The sequence below is a fragment of the Homarus americanus genome, unplaced genomic scaffold (assembly GCF_018991925.1).
Source record: "Homarus americanus isolate GMGI-L3 unplaced genomic scaffold, GMGI_Hamer_2.0 scaffold16894, whole genome shotgun sequence".
Lineage (NCBI taxonomy): Eukaryota > Metazoa > Arthropoda > Malacostraca > Decapoda > Nephropidae > Homarus > Homarus americanus.
The window spans coordinates 5313725-5336179 of NW_024746541.1; the positions used below are offsets into that span (position 1 = coordinate 5313725).

Consider the following 22455-nt stretch of genomic DNA (forward strand, 5'->3'; position numbering starts at 1 on the left):
GAGGCCACAACATACACCTTCCTTGAGGCCACAACGCACTTCCACCATGAGGTCAGAACACACACCTTCCTTGAGGCCACAACACACACCTTCCTTGAGGCCACAACACACTTCTACCATGAGGTCAGAACACACACCTTCCTTGAGGCCACAACACACATCTACCATGAGGCCACAACACACACCTTCCTTGAGGCCACAACACACACCTTCCTTGAGGCCACAACAAACTTCTACCATGAGGCCACAACATACACCTTCCTTGAGGCCACAACGCACTTCCACCATGAGGTCAGAACACACACCTTCCTTGAGGCCACAACACACACCTTCCTTGAGCCCACAACACACATCTACCATGAGGCCACAACACACACCTTCCTTGAGGCCACAACACACTCTACCATGAGGCCAGAACACACATCTTCCTTGAGGCCACAACACACACCTTCCTTGAGGCCACAACACACACCCTTGAGGCCACAACACACATCTCATGAGGACACAACAGACATCTACCCTGAGGCCACAACACATATCTACCTTGAGGCCACAACACACATCTACCTTGAGGCCACAACACATACATCTACCATGAGACCACAACACACATCTACCATGAGGCCACAACACATACATCTACCATGAGGCCACAACACACACCTTCCTTGAGGCCACAACACACATCTCTCATGAGGACACAACAGACATCTACCCTGAGGCCACAACACATATCTACCTTGAGGCCACAACACACATCTACCATGAGGCCACACATACATCTACCATGAGGCCACAACACACATCTACCATGAGGCCACAACACATACATCTACCATGAGGCCACAACACACACCTTCCTTGAGGCCACAACACACATCTCTCATGAGGACACAACAGATATCTACCCTGAGGCTACAACACATATCTACCTTGAGGCCACAACACACATCTACCATGAGGCCACAACACACATCTACCATGAGGCCACAACACATACATCTACCATGAGGCCACAACACATACATCTACCATAAGGCCTCAACACACATCTACCATGAGGCCACAACACACACATCTACCCTGAGGTCACAACGCACATCTACCATGAGGCCACAACATACTATCTACCATGAGGCCACAACATATGTAATTATGGTTGTGGTTTTAACCAAGAAAACCAACACTTAAATACCGGTAATTAGCCTCTTCCAGCGCTAACTTCACTGTCAGTTCCCAAACACCAGACAGACTACACGAACAAGACAATCACCTACTCCTGTGTTCGGTCCTGCTAATAATTTTAACTTCTATTTACCACTAAACCATATCGGAGGTAAATTTCTTTAAGAACTTTAGCTATTATGACTTACATTGTACCTTTGTGGATTATATGTACTTCAGTAACATCAACTTACTGTTCTCCCTCAGGCTTAATTTCTGATGGAGGTGGTGGCGGCTCTCCTTCCATGACACCCGGTAACGCTGGGACGGATAAAGGCACCAGCGGGCCAGACTTCTGTTGCTTCGCCTCAGCCTGGAGTAAGAGTACATAAAGTAACATCTAGGTATATGTCAGGTGAGTTAGGTGCTCCGCCTTCATCCTCACTCTGTGAGTTACTACTGTACTAATATGAGATACACAGCCGAGTGATATACGAGTACAGTACTGTATACTGAAACACAGTCATCTAAACTGAAGGCATCACTGCTAACCAACATGACACACAGTGATGAACAGTGTTCTGGTACGCTGCAGGGAGTGCATCAATTGTAATGGATAACATGTAAGTAATAAAATTTATAACAATTAGACTTGCAATAAACTGTTTAGAGAACATTAAAATAAAACTCCCATGTTTGTACTTCAATGTATGTTTGTACTTCAATGTGATTTAATAAACTTATGGTTTTCATTAACAACCTTTATTACACAAATAAATGCATATAAGAGATATACTGTACATGGGACATCCTGTATAGTTTTTATATATATATATATATATATATATATATATATATATATATATATATATATATATATATATATATATATATATTTTACAGTGTGTGTGTGTGTGTGGGTATCTTTTTGTGGTGGCTGTATGTTTACCATGCATTTCCACAGTTTTGAAGATAGATAATTAAAATTTGGTAGTGGTGCGGGTGGCCTCGGGGATCTCCTGTCCCTCCGTCCTGGAGAAGCCAGGTATCCACATAGTATGATATATTATTAAAAACGTCAATATTCACACAGATAAGAGAAAACCAATGAAAAACATATATCCATATACGACTAATATTTAACTATGAAAGATGCTTCCACTATCACAGGAAGATGATAAGGTTGAGACAGAGGTTATGAGTCCGCACCACAAGGCAGCAAGAGTGTCTGCCTACCTGCTCGACGGGCGGTCCTTGCATGAGGCTCATGATGGCGCCCCACACCTTGCGAGACATGTAGAAGATGCCGAAGACGCTGTGATACATCATCAGGAACAGCAGACGACAGAAACCGACGGCCAGTTCAGCGGGAGTCATCTGTTTGATCTCTTTTATCTTCCTCTTCAAGTTAGATGGAGCCAACACAGATAGTGTCTCCAGCATATGGTCCTTCACGCCTCCGATCTTTGCTTTTATCAGGTCCATGCCCGTCCTGCCAGTGATTGATATACGTTGAAGTGGGAGAGAATTGTAGGTGCAGAAAAGTTTACAAACTCCTTGATTAATTAAACAACAACCAGAATTAACAAAATTATATATTATCCTAACAAAGTGCAAACACTCTTTGTGAGCCAAACAGGAAGTGTGTGGGCTCACTTTTCCTCCTCGTCTTCACTCAGGTACTTGAGGGCATCGGCGTCGATCTTCTTGGCCAGTGCGTCGTCCTCCTCCTCCATGAGCGCCGCCGCGTGCTGCATCTCAAAGATGGCGTCCTCACAGAAGTTAACGAAGGCCTCCAATTTTTCCTTGTCGCCCTCTGTCACGATGGCGTAGAAGAAGCCTCGCTTGGACTCTTTAATCTGAGGTTTCTCCCATTGGTCAATGTTTTCTTCCTTGATTTCAAAGTACACTCGTTCGATACGTTTAGAGCTGCCTAAGATTTCAATACGACCCAGGAATGGTTCGAAGTAATTGAGGACTGAACCCGCTGTCTGAAATATAGAAGAACATAAACAGGTCAAACCAGGTTCTCTTTCTCTCTTTATATATATATATATAAATATATATACACACACATATATATATATATATATATATATATATATATATATATATATATATATATATATATATATCAGCATATACTTGGATCACGCGCACCTTTGCCCAGCTTCACACGCTTTACGTGTGTACTGTATAACCTTGACTATCACAGCTTGTCCTCCCTGACAGCTTGTCTCCCCCCCCCCAATTACCGTGATGATATCTTAGTACTTGCCCGGACCACCCGGGGGTCCGTGGTCAAGAGTAATGCCATGGTGCACAACCTTGAAATATCACGTGTAAAGTTTCAGATGTCTAACTGCTTCCGTATTGGAGCTATGGTTGGAGCAGACAGTAAGACTCACAGATAGACAAGTCCTCATGTCCTTTTAGTATATATATATATATATATATATATATATATATATATATATATATATATATATATATATATATATATATATATATATATATATATATATATATATATATAGGACAGTATGTGTGTGTGTTCACGAACTTCAGCTACAGTTTTGAAGATAGGCAGCTGAAATTTTGCGATGCACTCCGAAGGAGGAACCTCCTCCTTCTCACTAAGATCATGTCTAAACTGAGGAGGTGGGGGGGAGATTTGCTCCTTGATAGTGTATTGGAAAAGGGGGATAGAGTGGATGTAGTGTAGCTGGTAGTCACGGACAGAGGCAATGAGCTGGCCATCAAAAACAAACTCGAGTAACTCCGGGTTCCCCAGCTCGTCTATAATAAATATTAAGTTCAAAGAATTAAAAAAATAATAATAATTTCATTAAATATTAAATTCTTAAGAGAGGACACAGAGGTTACAAGGTCAACACGGCCGCACCTCAAGGAACCTAGCGAGACGTGGGTCGTTGGGCATGTGCTCGGACAAGTTGGTGAGCAGCACTGCCAGGTTGAAGCCGATCTCCTTGGCTGGGTTGTGGAAGCGCTCAGTAAACTCCACGTAGTCAATCTTGCCGTCGTGGTTACAGTCACAACACATCAACAGGAAGTTGATTTCCTCTCTGAAATAAACAATCAACAAAAATATATCGGCACTCTTTAAAAACCTAATAGGCTATACTACTGTGTATTACTCACTCTCTTAGCGCGTTTTTTGTTTTTTTTTGTTTTACAATATGTCAATGGGAGTGCTACGAGGCGCCATTTCTCTTCCAGAATACGAGACAACCAGAAGCAAACTCACGTGGTGTAGTTTTTCTGCTGTTCCATCTTTTCCTTAAACTCCGCTGGAGTAACTGTTCCGTCCTTGTTCATGTCCAACTCCTGTTAGGGTGGGAGATGGGTGCTGGCGTTAGTACGTGGGGAGACGACACTACTGTAGTGCTGTGTTGTTCTGTCACTGCTTACATGACCCTGTATTGTTCTCTACGGTACTTCCTGCTACTGTGTCTTGTCAATATGAGGACCACCTCCCTATTTTGGTGTGTTGCCTCCTCCTCCTCCTCCTCCTCCTCCTCACTTCCTACTCATACTTCTGATCCTACTGAGATAACTATGACCATGTTCCTATAATCTTACACCTGTTAAGATGACAATTACAGTTCCCCAGCAACAGCTAAGATAATCATAAAAATTCCCCAGCAACAGCTAAGATATTCATAACAGTTCCCTAGCAACAGCTAAGATGATCATAACAGTTCCCCAGCAACAGCTAAGATAATCATAAAAATTCCCCAGCAACAGCTAAGATATTCATAACAGTTCCCTAGCAACAGCTAAGATAATCATAACAGTTCCCCAGCAACAGTTAGGATAATCATAACAGTTCCCTAACAACAGTTAGGATAATCATAACAGTTTCCTAACAACAGTTAGGATAATCATAACAGTTCCCTAACAACAGTTAGGATAATCATAACAGTTCCCTAACAACAGTTAGGATAATCATATCAGTTCCCCAGCAACAGTTAAGATAATCATAACAGTTCCCCAGCAACAGCTAAGATAACTGTAATCATGATCTTGAACTCCAGCACTTACTCAGAAAACGATAACTCTGGCTCTCTACTCATGTATACCTATACAGATAGCCCGTCACCCTCACCTTATTTACATACCCGTGTTACCGGAGACCCTCTTGAAGTAAGAGTCACCTGACCATGTCCTTGTATTCAGTCATCGCCCATCAACACATACTGATAGTTGTGACTCAGCACGTTTGTCAGTATTGTTTTTGTATACCCTAAACTTCTTAACAAATCGAACCATAAGTAGAAAATTTATAAACAATTTATAAATGATAAAAATATAATTAGATGCGATAAGTTTTGACAAGATTTACTGTAGCAAATTGATGAAACAAATAATAAACGATAGATTAGAGTATCTTGTCGCGTAACACTTAAATCTGACATTAGAATAAAATGAAGTCTCTAAAGCACATAGTTGTTATTAAAATGAGAATCTTTTTAACAAACTAGAGTCCAGTTGGTAGTTTTGGGGAGTCTCCAAAACCTTATAATGACTGTCGTTGAGTTTCCTGTCCACGATGTTCCCCTGTGACTCTCCTTCAGTCCATGTAACTGCTGGGACACTGATTAATATACTCAAACGTCCTCTTGAGAACACCGTGTCAGGGAAAGTTCTTATTTTTACTCAGAACAAGTCTAAGGAGGTCCTAATGTAGTTTTTCTGGAAACTTAGTCTAGGTAAATCCTAATTTTCATGAGAACATAGTCAGGGGGTCTCAGTTCTCCTGACACAGTTAGTGAAGGTTCACACACTTAGTCGACTCACTCACACAGTATTCATTGGATAGCTCTCTACAGTACTCACCTTACCTCGCTCTTCTTAAGTAATTAAAAAAAGTTTAGCCAATCACAACTAATTACAGCGTCACTCACAACTAATTACAGCATCAGTCACAACTAATTGCAGCGTAGAGTGAGGCACAACGTTACTGTTTTTCACAAGAACTAGCGAGACCTGTGCTGGCTTTGTCGCCACTTAATACTTTCTTTCAAAATCAACTACACAGAAGGCAAATAAATATATAGATCAATAAATTGAAGAAGACGGCGCAGTTCTACAGCATTCTTATGAGAATTACAAATCTTCACACGCAACACAAAGGTTCAATCCTTTACTAGTGAAAGATAACAATGTAGCTAACCTTACAAATACGAATTAAAAAAAAAGACTAAGAGTTTAATTAATTTTTTGCAGGTCTACACAAAATATCATGCATTTTTATATGCCGAGAAGGTATGAGAACTCTGAAGTAGAGCAGAGTAGAGCGAGCATCATCGTCGTGCATTAAGACAGACGAGCAGCACAGTGGAGGGCGGAGCTGGGTGGTGTGGTGCTGGAGTGTTTCCTCAGCCCACCACAAACGGTGACCGGATAAAACCCCAAGGGACAAAACCCCAGTCTCATATATAAAATATAAAATAAAGCACTTTTATGTTTTGTTTCGGTTAGGTTAGGTGAGGTTAGGTTAGGTGAGGTTAGGTTAGGTGAGGTTAGGTTAGGTGAGGTTAGGTTAAGTTAGATTAGTGTTGTTAAATGACAACCCCGTTGGGGTTTTGTCCGTTGGGGTTTTGTCATGGAACCACCACAAACACATACCACGCTACCGCCTCCTCCTACGCTCCTCCTCGTCTCTTAAACACAGAGCAAACCTTAAGCTTAACACCGGTCTTTCCCTCACGATATTACACAGTAATGTACATAACCTATTTTGCCTTACAAATAACAAACAAAACTCATCATCGTTTATGTTTCACAAGCAGCTGATGTATGTTGTGTATGTTTCACAAGCAGCTGATGGATGTTATGTATGTTTCACAAGCATCTGATGGATGTTATGTATGTTTCACAAGCATCTGATGGATGTTATGTATGTTTCACAAGCAGCTGATGGATGTTATGTATGTTTCACAAGCAGCTGATGGATGTTATGTATGTTTCACAAGCATCTGATGGATGTTATGTATGTTTCACAAGCATCTGATGGATGTTATGTATGTTTCACAAGCAGCTGATGGATGTTATGTATATTTCACGAGCAGCTGATGGATGTTGTGTATGTTTCACAAGCATCTGATGGATGTTATGTATGTTTCACAAGCAGCTGATGGATGTTATGTATGTTTCACAAGCAGCTGATGGATGTTATGTATGTTTCACAAGCATCTGATGGATGTTATGTATGTTTCACAAGCAGCTGATGGATGTTATGTATATTTCACAAGCAGCTGATGGATGTTATGTATGTTTCACAAGCATCTGATGGATGTTATGTATGTTTCACAAGCTGTTGATGGATGTTATGTATGTTTCACAAGCAGCTGATGGATGTTATGAATGTTTCACAAGCAGCTGAGGGATGTTATGTATGTTTCACAAGCAGCTGATGGATGTTATGTATGTTTCACAAGCAGCTGATGGATGTTATGTATGTTTCACAAGCAGCTGATGGATGTTATGTATGTTTCACAAGCAGCTGATGGATGTTATGTATATTTCACAAGCAGCTGATGAATGTTAGGAATGTTTCACAAGCAGCTGATGCATGTTATGTATGTTTCACAAGCAGGCTGATGGATGTTATGTATATTTCACAAGCAGCTGATGGATGTTATGAATGTTTCACAAGCAGCTGATGCATGTTATGTATGTTTCACAAGCAGCTGATGGATGTTATGAATGTTTCACAAGCAGCTCATGGATGTTATGTATGTTTCACAAGTAGCTGATGATGTTATGTATGTTTCACAAGCATCTGTTGGATGTTATGTATGTTTCACAAGCAACTGATGGATGTTATGTATGCTTCACAAGCAGCTGATGGATGTTATATATGTTTCACAAGCAGCTGATGGATGTTATGTATGTTTCACAAGCAACTGATGGATGTTATGTATGTTTCACAAGCAACTGATGGATGTTATGTATGTTTTACAAGCAACTGATGGATGTTATGTATGTTTCACAAGCAACTGATGGACGTTATGTATGTTTCACAAGCAGCTGATGGATGTTATGTATGTTTCACAAGCAACTGATGGATGTTATGTATGTTTCACAAGCATCTGATGGATGTTATGTATGTTTTACAAGCAGCTGATGGATGTTATGTATGTTTCACAAGCATCTGATGGATGTTATGTATGTTTCACAAGCAGCTGATGATGTTATGTATGTTTTACAAGCAACTGATGGATGTTATGTATGTTTCACAAGCAACTGATGGATGTTATGTATGTTTCACAAGCAACTGATGGATGTTATGTATGTTTCACAAGCAACTGATGGATGTTATGTATGCTTCACAAGCAACTGATGGATGTTATGTATGTTTCACAAGCAGCTGATGATGTTATGTATGTTTCACAAGCAGCTGATGATGTTATGTATGTTTCACAAGCAACTGATGGATGTTATGTATGTTTCACAAGCAACTGATGGATGTTATGTATGTTTCACAAGTAGCTGATGATGTTATGTATGTTTTACAAGCAACTGATGGATGTTATGTATGTTTCACAAGCAGCTGATGATGTTATGTATGTTTCACAAGCAGCTGATGATGTTATGTATGTTTCACAAGCAACTGATGGATGTTATGTATGTTTCACAAGCAACTGATGGATGTTATGTATGTTTCACAAGCAACTGATGGATGTTATGTATGTTTCACAAGCAGCTGATGGATGTTATGTATGTTTTACAAGCAACTGATGGATGTTATGTATGTTTCACAAGCAGCTGATGATGTTATGTATGTTTCACAAGCAGCTGATGATGTTATGTATGTTTTACAAGCAACTGATGGATGTTATGTATGTTTCACAAGCAACTGATGGATGTTATGTATGTTTCACAAGCAACTGATGGATGTTATGTATGCTTCACAAGCAGCTGATGGATGTTATGTATGTTTCACAAGCATCTGATGGATGTTATGTATGTTTCACAAGCAACTGATGGATGTTATGTATGTTTCACAAGCAGCTGATGGATGTTATGTATGTTTCACAAGCAGCTGATGGATGTTATGTATGTTTCACAAGCAGCTGATGATGTTATGTATGTTTCACAAGCAGGCTGATGGATGTTATGTATGTTTCACAAGCAGCTGATGGATGTTATGTATGTTTCACAAGCAACTGATGGATGTTATGTATGTTTCACAAGCAGCTGATGGATGTTATTTTTGCTTCACAAGCAGCTGATGGATGTTATGTATGTTTCACAAGTAGCTGATGGATGTTATGTATGTTTCACAAGCAGCTGATGATGTTATGTATGTTTCACAAGCAGGCTGATGGATGTTATGTATGTTTCACAAGCAGCTGATGCATGTTATGTATGTTTCACACGCAGCTGATGCATGTTATGTATGTTTCACAAGCAGCTGATGGATGTTATGTATGTTTCACAAGCAGCTGATGGATGTTATGAATGTTTCACAAGCAGCTGATGATGTTATGTATGTTTCACAAGCATCTGTTGGATGTTATGTATGTTTCACAAGCAGCTGATGATGTTATGTATGTTTCACAAGCAACTGATGGATGTTATGTAAGTTTCACAAGCAACTGATGGATGTTATGTATGTTTCACAAGCAGCTGATGGATGTTATGTATGTTTCACAAGCAACTGATGGATGTTATGTATGCTTCACAAGCAGCTGATGGATGTTATGTATGTTTCACAAGCAGCTGATGGATGTCATGTATGTTTCACAAGCAGCGGATGATTGTTATGTTCGTTTCACAAGCAACTGGCAGATATTTTACAAGTTTCACGAGCAGCTACTGTACGTTACATGTGATTCACAAGTCAGCTAATGGAAGCAACAAATATTTCACAAGCAGCTGTTGACTGGTGTATACATGTGAGGGCAAAACTGTTAGAGAAGCTTATTGCCCCGGCTGCCTTCGCGTGGTGAGAGGCCAGCGAGTTACAGGGGAAGGAAGGTACAAACCTGGAAGGTGGTGGAGCTGGTGAGGTCCCGCAGTTTTAGGAACATATCGAAGTACCTCAGAATCAGCTAGAATTGTGAGAAGAATGGAAAACGAACACGTAAGAAAAAGAGATTTACAGAAACTGGCGAAAATATAGTGGTTATGAAGAAAGGTGAAACAGGGTGGTCCCGGACAAGTTGACACCTCCACTATCTGCAGTCGACGGGCGAAACATGTTGGCATATCATCAAAAGATTAATGTCGCTGGTTAAAGCATTAACTTACGACAATAAATCTATAACAATATGGCTGCCAGTTTGTTTTTAGTGAAAACGACACCATAAGAGCTGGACGTGCGCAGCTTAATTTCTCAATAACATGTTTCGAAGTAAATTCTGCCACTTGAAAATAACTCCAAATGACCAGTTCTGAAAACACACAATTATCGACAAAGTTGAAAGAAGCTTTCAACAATGTTCGGAAACATTTTTCACAGTTTATTCCATTCACTTTTATCCAAGTATTCTTGGATATTGGTTAAAGGCATGGCTAGCAGTATCAAAGTTATCCATTTCATGGCCAGGACTTTGGTGCGCGACGCCTGACGGTACTATTGCCGCCAACTAGGGGACGGCGTCACGGTGAGCAGGAAGTAAGGCCAAAGCTGAGTGACTGAGGGAGAGGAAAACTGGGTGCTATGGTGGTGTGCTGGTGTGAGGCTCCAAGGCCTGCCAGGAGTCACACCAGGGAGTGTTGGGGTACATTTCTGATAACCATAAGAGTGATGCGAGGATAATAATTAATAAATGAGAATACATTTAAAAAATAAAACAAGCATAATGCGATGCAGGACATATTAGCGGGGATTGAGAGTTTCCGTGATGCTAGGGGTCAAGCTGTCTTGGGAGGCACCTGACTGGTCAGAGGGGCACTCGGAGATTAAAGAAAAGCGTGACTGGGTCTCATGGCCGAGGTGTCAATTGAGGTGCTGAATTCTTGCAGTTATTAATATTAACAGACAAAAATTGACGAGGTGTCACTCCTAAGGCCGCGACCCGCTCGCCCGCTGTCACCCAACAACTGCCGCGCTGCGCCGCTCCTCCTACTTTCTTTCTCCACCACATGAAATAAGTGTGGTATTTCCACAAGGGCGAGACATTAGACAGAACTCAATACAAAAGATAGGAATTTGGACAAGATATGCGAGTGCGTCTTAAAAATTCGCTGGCGTGTGTAGCAGGGAGGAGGGCGGTGGGTGTGTTTTGGTGGTGACGGCAGTGGGCGGCACAGCCTCAGGCGCTGTGGGGGAGGGGATTGGAGGGGACTGTCGCCTACCAGGAACGATGGCGACGACGTCACTTCCTTGAGCCTCAAGAAAAGATTGAAGAAACGAAGAATCATCTGTGTTGTGAGGTAGATAAAAGAGTTATTCTTTGAGGTTCTGCACACAGCTTGGTTCTGCAGTCATATGATGTCACCTCCTGCCTAACCACTACCAACATCATCTAGCTCTTGGTTAATAGTAAGCTTTCATATAGCAATGGTTAAGTAATGAGTAAATAAGATGAGCCAAGAGCTTCCCTCAGGGTGTAACGGATGACTCACAGGCTGGCCTTCTACCTCCCCATGAGGTTGTCGGCCTCCTCCCCTCTTAATTTAACCTCCTTACCTCATATGCTTCTGCTTGTAATGAGAAAAAAATGGAGAAAAAACAGAAAAATTAAAAAAAAACAATACTTCACTGACATATTCATTCCATACAGTCAGTGCTGTTCGCTTCAACTTTCAAAAATGATAAAACAGAATCGAAGTTAGTTACATTATCTCCTCGGAAGGCAGACTCTTGGATATCAGAACTAAACTATATGAGCCTCTAAGCCACGTCAGTCCGTTATACCACATTCGGGAGTCCCTACCAGATGGTACACTAGAAATACACAGTTCTATAGAGAGAACATAAGAGGCGAGACCAAACATATTTAATAATGATGTAAATATATGACCTATATTTGCCACACAACACAAAGAAAATCTCTCGCCCTTCTTCATGACACACTGTATGATACCCCTCCTTCATGACACTATATGACACCCTCCTTCATGACACACCATATGACACCCTCCTTCATGACACACTGTATGACACCCTCCTTCATGACACTATATGACACCCTCCTTCATGACACACCATATGACACCCTCCTTCATGACACTATGACACCCCCTTCATGACACACTGTATGATACCCCTCCTTCATGACACTATATGACACCCTCCTTCATGATACTATGACACCCCTTTCATGACACATTGTATGACACCCTCCTTCATGACACTGTATGACACCCTCCTTCATGACACACTGTATGACATGACACACTGTATGACACCCTCCTTCATGACAAATTGTATGACACACTCCTTCATGACACATTGTATGACACTCCTTCATGACTCATTGTATGTCTGTGACTCCTTCATGACACACTATATGACACCCTCCTTCATGACACACTATATGACACCCTCCTTCATGATACTATGACACCCTCTTTCATGACACATTGTATGACACCCTCCTTCATGACACTATATGACACCCTCCTTCATGACACACTATATGACACCCTCCTTCCTGACACACTGTATGACACCCTCCTTCATGACAAATTGTATGACACACTCCTTCATGACACACTGTATGACACTCCTTCATGACTCATTGTATGACACCTCCTTCATGACACAATGTATGACACCCTTCTTCATGACACACTGTATGACACCCTTCTTCATGACACACTGTATGACACCTCCTTCATGACACACTGTATGACACCCTCCTTCATGACACACACACACACACACACAAACCCTTTCCCCAGTGATCTATTTCACAGAACCAAAATTCTCTCATTGGTCTAAGTGATCCAGACTTACACACTAATATTCTGGAGTTGTCAGATGATCGTTATCACAACTTTCTTGTTGTTTTTTTCATAATTATAATTCTCTCCTCCCGCTCTTAATCCATTTTTTTCTCTGTACTTAATTATCCTCTTCCTGCATCAGCCATAATCCCGTTGTGCCTCATTCTTCTCCGGCTTACCTTATCCCTCTCTTCTATCCTCCCCCCTCCCCTCCTCCAGGTGTTTCATCTAGCCTTCCCTCAACCTTCCTCCCTCCCTCCCTCCCACAGAACTTCCGTCAGCCCCTCCATTAGGTAACACATGGGAGGAAGATGTCTTACCTCGACGTTGGAGGCGCTCTCCACCAGTGTGTCCACCATCTGCTTGCCGATGGTGCCGTTCACCACATTACCTGTCACGTGAAGTGCACTTTAGTATTATCTGCACAAGAAGTACTCCTAATGCATCTTGGCTTTCGCCTCTTTAATGAAATTGACAACATCATTGTGTAAAATATAAGCAAATGTCTTGGAGACGTTTAGATTTCTCTATATATTGACCTCATTGAACTCCTCCAGCACAAGTCGACTTACCCTCCAGCATAGAGAGCATCATGATGACCATGTCCTTCTGCAGGTTGAGGAGCTCCTTCAGGAGGTCGACCTGAGAGGAATGCTTACTGAGCTTGTCCTGCATGTGGGAGAAGAGGAAGAGGAAGCCCCCGACGGCGTCCCACAGACGGGAGTGGGCCAGGGTCTGCTGGTTGCCCACACATGGGCCCTGGATCACCTCAGTCAGCGTGTTGAACACCTACAGTATACGACAACACTTTACTTACCATATAAATCAAAGGGTTTCTATTTGGATTCCAAATCCTTGTAATAAAACCTATGTAGAAATTGTATATTAAGCCAAGCTAAACGCACAACTGTAGGCGTGTGCGCGCTTCTTCAACACTTACTATAAAGAACTGCTCTTGTTGGTGAATCATCCAACCAACCTTCTACTCTACCAGTAAGGAAATATTTTCTTGGGTCTAACCAACATATTTTTATAACTACTCTATCCTTTAGTCTTTCTAAGCATCTTGTACAAGTGTGTACAGTATACATGTATTGAAGTAAGATTAAGGTTATGTGATGTTCTGACTGTTTAGCTTCACATGACACTCATATTTATAATGGCCAAATCTTATTATGGTACAGGTTGACAATCCCTTATCCGAAATCCTTGGGACCAGATGCATTTCGGTTTTTGGAATTTTTCGGTTTTCAGAATGATTTTTTTTTTTTTTTTTTTTTTTACAGGGATCAGCCCACCCGGGCACAGATCACTGACCCACATTGGGGCCTGGGGGCTAAAATATAATAATAATAATAATAATTATAATAATAATAATAATATTAATAATTCATAGGTCTAGGTCGTGTTTCTCACTTTTGATCTTTTTTCAATCTTGTATTTCTTATTTTATTTTTGTGTATTTTTTATTAAAAATTTTATTTACTATGAATAATTATTATTATTACTGTATTATCATTATTATTATTATTATAATTATTATTACTATTACATTTTCGCCCCCCAGGCCCCGATGTGGGTCAGTGGCCAGGTAACCAAAAAAAAATTGCTCCACAAAAAACTTTCGGTTTTCAGAGCTTTTCGGTTTTTGGAATTTCGGATAAAGGGTTGTCAACCTGTAATTGGTAACTAATTAATTTTGGTCTTAACCTCACTGACTCTAAATCACTGAATATTTTCTTCTTCTTGACTGTTTGGTCTGTTTTTTTATCAATCATTTTGTTGGTACAATTCATTTATCTGTCAGGCATCGACCTCAAGTGTTTACCTGACTGGCCACACCAATAGCCTTGAAGAAGTTGGACTTGCCGGCGGGGTCAATGATCTCCTTGGAGGAGTAGTGCCAGTAAAAGTCCATGATGGACTCCTGCAGGCGCAACAGATAATCTACTGTGCAGTTGATGACGTTCACCGTCGTCGTGTTACCTGCCTGCGTCCTCAGGTAGTTCTGCCAGTCTGTAATATTGTTTACGATATCTTATGTTCTTATTCAATTAATATCATTCAGTCAAATACTATAACAATGGTAAGATTCTTACTACACCTACATCTAATAGTGTAATTATACTGTAGAACCGCATAATTGTTGCCACGTTCCTGGTTTTTATACTGATTAGCTGCAGCTGCTGAAGGAGTAGGAGTATTGACAAAACTGGTGAGAGAGTTTAGGCGTGGCCATACAGGTGAGAGTTTAGGTGTGGCCATACAGGTGAGAGAGTTTAAGTGTGCCCAAACAGGTGAGAGAGCTTAGGTGTAGCCACATAGGCATGATAGCTTAGTGAGGCCACAGAGGTGAGGGAGTATGTGCGTGGCCACAGAGGTGAGGGAGTGTGGGCGTGGCCACAGAAGTGAGGGACTGCGGGCGTGGCTACAAAGGTGAGGGACTGTGAACGTGGCGACAGAGGTGATGGAGTGAGCGCCACACAACCTTCTCTACTGACCCAGGTTGTGGCCTTCACAGGTGAGTTGGATAAAGCGGAAGAGCGCACAGGTAAACTCTGCGTCGTGCATGTTCTTCTCGCCGGCGCATCCGTCAGCGCCCACACCCAAACCCTCGGCTTTGGTGTTGCGCTCGAAGGCGTCAAGGTCCAGCACTGTGCAGGAGTTCATCAACCCGGCGATGGAAAGGAAGAAGGAAGCGTCCTTCTTCTCCTTCAGGTAATTCAACATGGCCTGCAGGGAACAACAACCAGGTCATGGCGGAGCACAACTCATAAAACAGTTATTAAACCTATGTAGTAAGTCATAGTCCAGTACGAGAAACAAGTCCGATTTCGGATGAAAGCGGTGATGGTAGACACGCGGTAGAATGTGACTCACCGCTTGACAGTCGACGTTGCCACCCCTGAGAATGGCAATACCCAGCTTGAGGGTGGTCATGACCATCTCTCCTGGCTGGCCGCGGGTCGCCGATACATGTAACAACACCATCTCTGCCACCCCTCGGTTGGCAAGACGTGCCTGGTGGAACAACAGCTTCTGCTTCTCCAACTCTTGCTCCTGAAAAGGTGATACAGCGTCACATTTCACTTCGATACTCTGCAGTGAGTCTATAAGGTCATTATTCTTTTCAAGAACCCTAAATGATTATAGTATTTTAAGACGTGCAATAAACAGGAACCTAAACCTCAGCACTGTGGGAATAATAGTCTGGTCATATCATTGCGAAAAACATATATGTTCTAAACAATGCCATACTTTATTGTTACTGATTTTTAGTTTTCTGTTTATTGCAAGTCCTAAAATATAATAATTATTTAGGGTTCCCGAATAAAAAATAAATAAAAAAAGACCTAGTACAGTATATCAGCAGATGTGTACACCGAGGCGCAGCAAATAATAAAAACGTACATGTGTGGTGTTTATTAGTAACATCTATCAGGCTTTTGACTCTATCAACAGTGTTAATGATAATGTTCCTTTAAATTGAACGCATTTATATGTTCTTACTCTACATACTATCCACTAATTTCTGTTTACAGCGAAGGTTTTAGGGTTTAATATCTCTCTACACCTTTATTTCCCATTTAATATACTACTACCACTACTTCTACTACTACTACTACTACTAATAATAATAATAATAATAATATAGACACTCGAATCTAGACTCAACCCTTATTTCCTGTATATTATTATTATTATTATTATCATTATTATTATTATCATTATTATTATTATTATTATTATACAAAATAAAGTATATATAATTACACCATTTGTCACCATACAACACAGACCATGCATTATATATTATCATACACAATCGTACAAGACAGGTGGTTATGACAGTCAGAGAGGACAGGTGGTTGTGACAGTCAGAGAGGACAGGTGGTTATGACAGTCAGAGAGGATAGATGGTCATGACAGTCAGAGAGGACAGGTGGTTGTGACAGTCAGAGAGGACAGGTGGTTATGACAGTCAGAGAGGACAGGTGGTTATGACAGTCAGAGAGGACAGGTGGTTATGACAGTCAGAGAGGATAGATGGTTATGACAGTCAGAGAGGACAGGTGGTTATGACAGTCAGAGAGGACAGGTGGTTATGACAGTCAGAGAGGCCAGATGGTTGTGACAGTCAGAGAGGACAGGTGGTTATGACAGTCAGAAGCATGGACAGGTTATCACAATACACAGGTAAGAGGAGTAGCCAGGGGGCGGGTCACCTACCATCAGGTCCTCCATGGTCCGGGAGCGGCCGCGAGGGAGAGCATGTACAACAAGAACAAGGACAGGTCAATGCTGGGGTTAAACAAACTTTTTTTTTTTCATTACTGGCGCTAAATACACCTGTTAGTAGTACATGTTAGTGGTTCAAAGTGTCAGTAACAACAAGGATTATGTGTGTTTTAACCCGATATTAATAAACTCTTCAGAAGGTATATGCAGTGATCAGTAGACCAAGACAACCTAGCTACAATACGTACATTAAGAGCCGCTGTGGGATCCTCGTTGCCTCCATCTTCCTCACCGCCTTCATCGTCTCCTTCCTCTTCTTCCTCTTCACCACAGGACTTGGCTGCACGAAAGATTCATTGAGTTAACGTGAAAGTCAGACTTTATTAAACCACCATTAGACCACCAGTCACTATATCGTAACTAAATGTAAATACTGCACAGTTATATTTTCAGCGCCGCAAGAGAAACTTTAGTCGAGTTTATGTAACATAGTCTGGTGAGTTTTGGCTACGTTGGTCTCCGTAGATTTGACAAGTTAATAAACACCTTTAATCCATACCCAGACATTGTTACTGAGTCTATGTACCACTATGTCTTCTGGTCCATATCCCACAGTGTATATTGGTCCATGTTCCACAGTACTGTACTGTATATATTGGTGCATGTCCCACAGTATATATTGGTGCATGTCCCACAGTATATTGGTCCATGCTCCACTGGACTGTACTGTATATATTGGTGCATGTCCCACAGTATATATTGGTCCATGTCCCACAGTACTGTACTGTATATATTGGTCCATGTCCCACAGTATATATTGGTCCATGTCTCAGAGTATATATTAGTCCATGTCCCACAGTATATATTGGTCCATGTCCCACAGTATATATTGGTCCATGTCTCACAGTATATATTGGTCCATGTCCCACAGTATATATTGGTCCATGTTCCACAGTACTGTACTGTATATATTGGTGCATGCATTGTCCATGTCTCACAGTATATATTGGTCCATGTCTCACAGTATATATTGGTCCATGTCCCACAGTATATATTGGTGCATGTCCCACAGTATATATTGGTCCATGTCTCACAGTATATATTGGTCCATGTCCCACAGTGTATATTGGTCCATGTCCCACAGTATATATTGGTCCATGTCCCGCAGTATATATTGGTCCATGTCTCACAGTATATATTGGTCCATGTCCCACAGTATATATTGGTGCATGTCCCACAGTATATATTGGTCCATGTCCCGCAGTATATATTGGTCCATGTCTCACAGTATATATTGGTCCATGTCCCACAGTATATATTGGTCCATGTCCCACAGTATATATTGGTCCATGTCCCACAGTATATATTGGTCCATGTCCCGCAGTATATATTGGTCCATGTCCCACAGTATATATTGGTCCATGTCCCGCAGTATATATTGGTCCATGTCTCACAGTATATATTGGTCCATGTCTCACAGTATATATTGGTCCATGTCCCGCAGTATATATTGGTTCATGTCCCACAGTATATATTGGTCCATGTCTCACCGTATATATTGATCCTTGTACCACCGTACCTATTGGTCCATGTCTCACAGTACATATTGGTCCATGTCTTACCGTATATATTGATCCTTGTACCACCGTACCTATTGGTCCATGTCTCACAGTACATATTGGTCCATGTCTTACCGTATATATTGGTCCTTGTCTCACAGTACATATTGGTCCATGTCTTACCGTATATATTGGTCCTTGTACCACCGTACCTATTGATCCATGTCCCACAGTATATATTAGTTCATGTCCCACAGTATATATTGGTTCATGTCCCACTAGGTCTACTGGTCCAGGTCCCATCATGTCTACTGGTATACCTTCCTCTGTGCCTACTGATCTATGTCCAAACATAAGAGGGCAGGGCGGGGCGGGGCGGGCCAGACACGTACCCATGATCTCAGCGTAGGACATATAGAGTGGGTCCTCGGCCAAGACTCCTGTGTGCTCCGTCGTCGCCTTATGGCTAAAGGTCGTTACCAGTTGTGTAAGCTGGTCGGGTTTACCTTCGTCTTCCTCAGCCTCCTTCTTCTTGCTCTCTGCCTCCTCGAACGATTGCTTTAAAGGACGAGAATTTATACACACTCAAATTTAGATAATGTTATTGTTATGTGTATTCAGTGGTGTATTCAAGATTGTAATGCGGCTATAATTCAGGGAGTAATTTAACAAGTCCATGGCCGAGCGTGCTGGAGAGTCGGCAATAAAGGGGGACTTTTAATGTGCCATGTAGCAGTGAGCGCAGAAAGGTGTGTTGACAGGTAAAGAAGGCAAATCATATCATAAATAACGTTATTCCTTTTAAATGATTAAAAACCCTCTCTACCTTTAACATAATGCTTTTGTAACATTGTCTGAAAGAGCTAAAGTTATATAGCAGTTACAATTACTAGTAATGTCAGAAATGTTCTCAAGCTGTCACGACTGTGGAGTATGACAAGTTTTCAACCTATAACGTGATATTATAAGTTGGTGAAATATCATCTGGTGTTGGTCCGAGGAGGAGATATGCTGGTCAGGATGCTACATCTACATTCCCTGAGAGTCGACAGTCATACTTCATCTGACAGTCGATAGTCATACTACATCTCCTGACAGTCGGCAATCATACTACATCTCCTGACAGTCGACAGTATTGTTACACCTCCTGCTTATAAATGACCATCCCCTAGTAGTCTAGCCAGGGTGAGCATGTATACAGCTGCACAAGCTTCACCTTGCCCAGGCAGGGTAAAGAGGACCATCCACAACACACGCGACCTATGACCACGGTGACTGACCTAACAAGTAGCCCTTTCAAATCCAACACAAGATGATGTACCCAGTACCCAGGTGTTACCAGTACCCAGGTGTCACTAGTACCCAGGTGTCACCTGTACCCGGCAAAGCCAGCTTACTTACCGTGAGGTCTTCGATGACTACCTCCTGGCCCACGTTCTCGTCAGACAACCAGTACTCCCGGTAGGTGCGGAGGAACAGGTTGACAGCGCGATGCCTGTATGATATGTTGGTTTGAAAAAAATCAGGTTAGACTGATATGCCCGTTAGTATTTGGTAGTAGTACTCGGCGGCGCCCACACCCGCAAGGCAGAGGCTCAGATATTAATGACAAGAGTGGTGGCTACAAGCGGCTGGTCAGGTTATGTTGTTGCCTAGCAGCTACATGTGAAGCGTCTACTTAAGAGATGATGAGAGTCAGAGCAGCTAATACAAGGACTATCCTAGGTGGGTGGTGAAGAGAGCCAGCCATACAGATTAAGTATTATTGCCTCAGCCTTCCCCATTTAATTATTTACTAGCCTGGGCTGCGAAATAATTTTGCCTCTAAGAGACGGACGGCACTTAAAATATCATCATAAAATCTCAACCTAATTACTGGTCGTGTTGAAGATTATAAGTCTTGTGGTGTTCTCAGCTACTGTACACAACTGAGGAACATCACAGATGATCTACAACGCGCCAGAGTACTGCAACACTACTCAAAAGGATCTTATGACAGCAGTACAGTGAAAACAAATACCAAAAAAAAAAAAAAAACTTGGAAAGAAAACAAAAAAAAATGCAAACATAGCCACAGGCCACATTCACACTTCAAACATTTTGGATTTTAAGGCTGAAAATTTGTCACAGTTGGAGGTAACTGTCGCTCTGGCATGGTCTCTGGGGTCTGGGAGGTCTCCACCAGCAGGCAAGAGGTGAGGCAAGTTAGAGGTTAGGACACGTTCAGCCTTGAGACCCAAGATGTTGTAGGCTCGAAGCTGTGGCAAGACAAGATCACCAGAGGAGGCTGCTTGGACGCCCACAACACTCCTGTCTCATCGTTACCATTATCACAGACTCGTTAAGGCCAACTACATGATTTAGACACAGAGATAAACATAATTATCACGGATTCCAATTAGCTAAACTAAAAGATTTCCAAGAACTAAAGCTCATGTACAATGAAGGGGAAACAGCAGCTCCACGTTGACGCCATTCGTTGTGCATAAACTAATAAGAAACGAGAATTCGGTCAAGTGTCAAGACGCTCTCCACTGTTTATTGTTACGACTTAAGTCCTCTTCTGAGCGGCAACAACCTTGAAGGGTAATGTTGGTGAGATAATATCAAATAAAATGTATCATCTCAACATTAGTCCAAGAATCTTATTTCACTTGATGATTAATCACCCTGACGCTACCTGTGGGTTAGATTATGTTTGGTTGGATTAGGTTAATGTTAGAGTGGTTAATCTCAAGGTAAAATAAGCTAGGGAACAGTCTTCAGGTGATCCAGTAAGGAGCCATCATCAGTAGAGTGTACCGGTGTCTCGTTACCTCGTGGCTCTCCTACACACATGTTGGTGTGAGACATGTATACATTAAGACTAGAACAGATATTAAGTTGATGTTGGGCAAATAACAGTACAGTATATTCATTAATTGACATGTATGAAGAGTTCTGACCCACGTTAACTATCTTTCTTTAGCACCACTTTTGTTCAGTCTCAAAGACTCATCTGCTGCAGGCCTGGAAACTCATGTAAAGACCCGGCACAAAGATGGCAGCGAAAATGCGTCGAAGTTACAGTGAAACTCTAGTTTGACTAAACGTTTCTTTACAAATCTCTATTTAAAGAACGCAAAAGAAACAAGTACAAATTTACGATTTTGAATCTTGGCGTGACTCACGTTATATGCGTCACCCAACCTACCATGACAGCGCCACACATGGTGCAGCTCTCAGGGATAAACTAAGACAGGGCTGAGACTCTAATGATCTTGTTTGCTGAGAGGTACTGTATAAGCATCACTCTGCAGACCTCTCTACTAGTACCAAGCAAGACAACAACATGATACAGTTATTAACTGACATTAGTAAAACAACAAACATCTTTCATCTTCTCTAGTGTTGCCATTATATATATATATATATATATATATATATATATATATATACACACACAGTTGGTGTAGACCAACAGCCATATTACTGACAACACCAGGAGGACCAGAAGCTGCTACAGTAGCTATATAAGCCACTCACGGGCTGACTCTCCGTGCATGTGTCACATATCAACTTTAAT

At 41.6% G+C, this 22455-nt stretch overlaps 1 protein-coding gene across 1 annotated transcript in view; it reads right to left on the reverse strand.

Annotated features, from left to right (window-relative positions):
- Positions 1-22455, reverse strand: part of LOC121879297 (ryanodine receptor-like) — a gene marked incomplete at its 5' end in the record, with an annotated part of 109180 nt that overhangs the window by 17250 nt on the left and 69475 nt on the right. Inside the window, 15 exon segments of the mRNA XM_042385894.1 lie at positions 1419-1537; positions 2401-2656; positions 2821-3155; positions 4070-4250; positions 4433-4512; positions 10182-10247; positions 13413-13483; positions 13665-13881; positions 14921-15108; positions 15594-15825; positions 15973-16152; positions 17323-17366; positions 17582-17671; positions 19283-19448; positions 20292-20385. Of these exon segments, the coding sequence (XP_042241828.1) occupies positions 1419-1537; positions 2401-2656; positions 2821-3155; positions 4070-4250; positions 4433-4512; positions 10182-10247; positions 13413-13483; positions 13665-13881; positions 14921-15108; positions 15594-15825; positions 15973-16152; positions 17323-17366; positions 17582-17671; positions 19283-19448; positions 20292-20385 (2319 nt within the window).